The 5431-nt window shown below is 36.2% G+C and overlaps 1 protein-coding gene across 1 annotated transcript; it reads left to right on the forward strand.

Annotated features, from left to right (window-relative positions):
* The first annotated feature begins 2018 nt into the window (after positions 1–2018).
* Positions 2019–5099, forward strand: ZMAT1 (zinc finger matrin-type 1). Its single transcript, XM_059678944.1, has 2 exons — positions 2019–2157; positions 3330–5099. Exons 1-2 carry the CDS (start codon positions 2117–2119, stop codon positions 4651–4653), a joined length of 1365 nt encoding a protein of 454 aa, XP_059534927.1. The 5' UTR covers positions 2019–2116; the 3' UTR covers positions 4654–5099.
* The last annotated feature ends 332 nt before the right edge of the window (positions 5100–5431 follow it).

Here is a 5431-nt window from a genome sequence, read left to right on the forward strand (position 1 = left end):
AGTCTTAATTTCCATATTTGTTAAATAAAGATAGCAATTTATTGGAAAGCATTGCTGTGAGCATGAAGAGTCTTCAATTTAGTCCTTAGCTTTGAAAGAAGTCCAGAATATTCTGAGTCCATCTGCCTCAAATCAGGTACTCACCACACCACAGACAGATTTGGAAGATGCTAATAAATAAGGAACTGGTAAGTATTCCCTTAGTGCATTTCTCACACATTCTCTGATAACCACAGCCTTGGGTATTATTAAAATACAAATGCCCTGCCCCAGACACAGAAAAGCATGTTCTCCAAAGGAAGAGCCTGAAGATCTGTATTTTTCATTAACATCCCAGTTGTTCCTATGGAAAACAATAAAATAATTAATAAATAATAATACAAAAATAAACTGTCTTGCATACTCATAACTGTAAACCTACTTTTGCCCCACCCTGTATATATTTCAGTTCCCAGGGTTTGAAAAATAATCATCCAGGGTATCCTTTTTTTTGGTATCAAATAATATGGGAAGCCAAATTATAATCAGAACATAACTTTGCAAGCACAAAATCAGAGCACAGGGAGAGAGGATAGTTTTGAAGAATCACTCATTCAAACTTGGTCATATTCTGCTAAGTTCTCCTTGCCCCAAATAGTGTGTCAAGAGTGAGCAGAGTTCTCATGTTCTTCAAAATCAGCATCTTTCTTTCCCCTTGACACTAGTTTCCTGTTTCTATGAATAATCTTTGCTTCAGAAAGGTCAATATACGTGGTAATGATTATTTTAGCATAATATAAATGATTAAGTTGCTATTTGATTTCAAAGATGACCTTGCTTGACCCTAAAATCTATGCATCCACCAATTTATTGATTTTTAAAGGTAGGATTGTTTTTTATTTTTGGCTTATGAAATTTATTAATTTGTTTCTTCTGACCAAAGAGATAATGGAAGGATGATGAGATTAAGAAAATAAAAATTAACTTATCCCCTGTTTACAATTCTACCTGAAAAACATAGTAGAGAGGTAGTTAGTATACCTTTTCTGTAGCTGTTAACTCTTTTGAAGTGGAAACTCATAGTTTTGTTTTAGAATTTTGCTTTCAGCTTTTGTCCTGAGAGTGGGTCTCACTAAACCTATCTCCTTTCTAAAATCTGTCTGTGGAAAGTACTTTTGACTAACTAATGTACTATAGTGATTTCAGGTAAGAGTAAATATTTGCTTTTGTTTGCTTTTAAACTTTTGGGATGTTTCAGGTTTTGGTTGGGTGTAAAAAATAAGGGGAAAACAAAAAGAGGTTGGTTGAGGGGTTAAGAGGTAAAGGTTCATTGGGCCTACAGCACTCACACGTAGAAACAATAAGCAGGCAGACAGCAGACTTTTTAGGAAAGAAGCCAAGGCTAGAGAAGCAGTGTGATGTTGTATAAAGAATACTGGGCTTTAAATTAAGAGACATGAACTCTGAGAGGCTATCTCTATTACTAACTGGTTCTGTGACTTTGACTAAGTCACTTGACCTTTCTAGGCCTTATCTTTAAACTAGAGTCCCAGTGCACGAAATTTGTGTAAGGGGGGGGTCTCTCAGCCCAGCCTGCACCCTGCTACAGTCCGGGACCCCTTGGAGGATGTCCCAGGGAGAGCAGGCCTAAGCCAGCAGTCGGACATCCCTCTCTCAGTCCAGGACCCCTTGCTCCTTACCACCCACCTGCTCACTGCTCCTTACCACTTAGCTAGCTGTTCCTTAGTGCTGCTGCTGCTGCGGAGGCAGGATAGGCTCCAGCCACCACCATTGCGCTTGCCAGCTGTGTGCCTGGCTTCTGGCTGATTGGTACTCCCCTGTGGGAGCACACTGACCAGCAGGAGGCAGCTCCTGCATTGAGTGTCTGCCCCCTGGTGGTCAGTGCATGTCATAGCGACCAGTTCTGCAGGTCATTCAGTAGTTCAGTTGATTTGCATATTAGGTTTTTATTATATAGGATTGGGTAAGTGGAAGTAGATGGTGTCTAGTAAATTCCTGTCCAGCTATGTGATTCTAAGTGTATCCATATTGACCTTAATTTGAACTGTTTTTTTCAGCATTTAGTGTGAGAACCTACAATTGTTATATTTGTAATATCACCTTTACATCATTAGAAATGTTCCGGTTCCATATGCAAGGAAGTGAACATCAAATTAAGTAAGTATTTTTTTTTTTTGCCAAAATGCTCCTATAACATCAAATACTAGGGCTTCTACCAAGTGCCCTTGCATGTATTTTACAAATTTTCTAAGCATTTATTTCGCTAGGAGTTAATCCTGTATATGATTTGTGGTATTTGTAACATATTTCATGCAACATCTCCAAGGAAGTTCTCTGACAGTATTATTTTTCTTTGGAGAGATATGTTAAAGGATCATTCTCTGGCTAACCATACAAATTCAAATAATACCTGGTAGGTTGGTTTAGTTCCAGATTCCGTGATCTGGTCATCATTCTTCCAGTGAAGTATAGTGGTTAATAACAAAAGTCTTGCTGTTAGAGAGACCTGGATTGGAATACCAGATCTATCTTTCTATCAATTATGTAACTTTGGACAGTTCTGATATAAAGTGGTTATAATGAAATATAAAAATGTGGATAAAGTGCCTGGCCTGGAACATAGTAGGAGCTCAATAAATGTTTATCCCATTCTATTCTATTATTTTAAGGAGGAGAAGATTGAGTGGATAGTTAGTGGCTAGATAAGTCAGGTAGCAGGACAGACGGGTACTTACTGGTAGCTATTGTATATTGGTTTGTTGCTTTTAAAATCAAAGCATAACATTAAATTATTTTATTATAGTTGAAGAGATTTATACTATTGAGTGTGAATACTTAGGAGGTAAATTGTCTGACTCACCAAATTAACCTTCATTTAGACTTCTAAGAAAATCTCAGGGTTCCAGAATAAATAGCCATCACATTTAAAATATTTATACAAGGAACTAACTAATCAAAACTTTTAAAACAATGTGATATTCAGATGAGATCATCTTCTGATAGTGTTTAAATATTATTGGTCCTTTCCCACACATCCCAGCATGTCTTACATTCTAAGTACTATAACAGTATCAGATATGTCTGCTTCTTTGTACCCATATTCCCAGACCTGAAAATGTTTTTATATGTAGAATATTGAGAAGTACCTGGGACATATCTGACCATTCTTGCTGCTTCTTTTTTTGGCATAAAAAGTCATGATTTTTAGCTTTTATTTTAGGTAGGTTTTAAAAATCTGTGTTTTTTTAGAGTAATCTTTTCAAAGGTACAGAAAAACATTCAGAATAAAATGATCTAGTAACAAGAACTTTCTACTGTCTTTGTTGCAGAGAATCCATAACTATCAGTCTAGTGAAGAATTCAAAGAAGACACAAGACTCTTACCAAGTAGAAAGTGAAGATTACATGAGAGCGCAGAAAGTTAGAGAACCAGAGCCCAAGATTTGTTTCAGAAAAATGGAAGATAATTCTTTGGAAACCCGTGGATACAGAAAAGTGGTTGATTTCCAATCCAGACATAGAGTATATGAACAAAGACACCCATATGAGACTTTCCGGACATACCCAGAATCATACAAAATTTCGCAAACAGTGGAAAACCGCTTACCTCATTACTTACCAGCTTATTCAAGGAAGACATATGACTCTTTCCAAGATGAACTGGAAGAGTACATCAAAGTGCAAAAAGCCAGAGGATTACATCCAAAGACTTGTTTCAGAAAGATAAGAGGGAATTCTATGGAAACCCATGGGTACAGAGAAGTTGATTCTGGATCCAGACAAAGAATCAGTGAGCAAAGATTTCCAGTTCAGACTTCTCATACCTTTCAACGACCATACAATATTTCACCAGTGGAAAGCCAGTTACATCATTCGTTACCACCAGCTTACTTAAAGAGGACATATGATTCTTTCCAAAATGAACTTGAAGATTACATCGAAGTGCAGAAAGCCAGAGGACTACATCCGAAGACTTGTTTCAGAAAGTTAAGTGATAGCTCTATGGAAACTCATAAGTACAGAGAAATGTTTGATTCCAGACCCAGACATAGAATGTCTGAGCCAAGAATCCCATTTGAGACTTTCCAGACCTACCCAGAATCACACAATATTTCACAAGTAGTGAAAAATCAGTTACCTCATTGCTTACCAGCTCATGACAGCAAACAGAAACTAGACTCTATGACCTATTGTCAGCCCACCAGAGACTATTTCCCAGAAAAACCAGTACCCCTAAGCCTTAGTCAGCAAGAAAACAACTCTGGCTTATACAGTATAGAATCTGAAGTTTACAAGCACCTCTCTTTAGAAAACACCACCAGTGTCCCTCAAGCACGTCATAAACGGAGACATCAGAAGAGAAGGCATCTGGAGGAAGGTGAAGAAAAGCCAGAGAAAGAGCAGTCCAAACATAAAAAGAAAAAGAGTGATGGGGATATGGACCTAAATAAGGACAAGAGCATCCGACAAAAGAAAAGAGAGGGAGATAAAGTTAGTGCCAGTTCAGGCAAGCTTAAGCACCGAAAAAAGAAAAAAAGCCACAGTATACCCTCTACAAAAGAAGAACGTAAGCACAGGAAAGAGAAAAAGAAATCTGTTGAAGAAAAGACGGAAGAGGAAATGCTTTGGGATGAATCTATTCTTGGATTTTGAACTTTTAGGTTAATTTACCCGAAGATGCATTGAAGAAATCTTATAAGAATATGGATTTAGGCAAAGAAATGTTCAGTGAAGAAAAAGAGGTGGATACAGTCAGTGTCAGTTCAGGAAAGTTTTTTTTTTGTGTATAAAATTGAAATTGAATTAAAAGAAGAAACACACAACCCTAAACCTAGCCTTTGAGAAAGAACATAAGAACAAAACAAGAACATAAGACAAAAGTATACCTGTTGAAGAAAAGAAGTCATTCTTTGGGACGAATCTACTCTTGGATTTTGAATGTTTCAGTTTTGTTATTTTAAGTTTGAATTAAAGAAATAAGTTAAAGAGTTTCATTTTATGAAATTCATGTTATTTGAATTTTCCTAAGTGGACAGTGGTTTTAATCTCTAACAAAAGCCAAGTGAAGTAAAAGTATTTAATATGCCTTTTTGTCAAGTTATTTTTCCTCATTTTCTTTTGAGGGAGGGAGGGAGGGAAATTACATATTTCTTACATATAATGTAATTTCCCTTAATGAGGTTGTCTCTCTTTCTAACTCATCAAATCGCTGTGATAATGAATTATTTACCCATGGGATATTTATTTTAAGTGAAAGAATTACTAGGTATTACAAAATCCATTCTTTGTTTGGGTTTGTGTTGATGGTATTTTATTGTTATGTGTTTATGTTTCTTGATTTTCTCTAAGAAAAATGTATGAAGAGATTTAGACTGCTTTTTTGTTTGTTAAATCTAATTTGCAGTGTATTTTTGTATTTTATAGTTCTAAA

The sequence above is a fragment of the Myotis daubentonii genome, chromosome X, assembly GCF_963259705.1.
Source record: "Myotis daubentonii chromosome X, mMyoDau2.1, whole genome shotgun sequence".
Lineage (NCBI taxonomy): Eukaryota > Metazoa > Chordata > Mammalia > Chiroptera > Vespertilionidae > Myotis > Myotis daubentonii.

Bases quoted from the DNA above. Each gene is read 5' to 3' on its own strand.
- ZMAT1 (XM_059678944.1), top strand. From the start codon at position 2,117: ATGTTCCGGTTCCATATGCAAGGAAGTGAACATCAAATTAA. The intron at 2,158-3,329 runs GTAAGTATTTTT...TCTTTGTTGCAG, and splicing joins GGAAGTGAACATCAAATTAA to AGAATCCATAACTATCAGTC.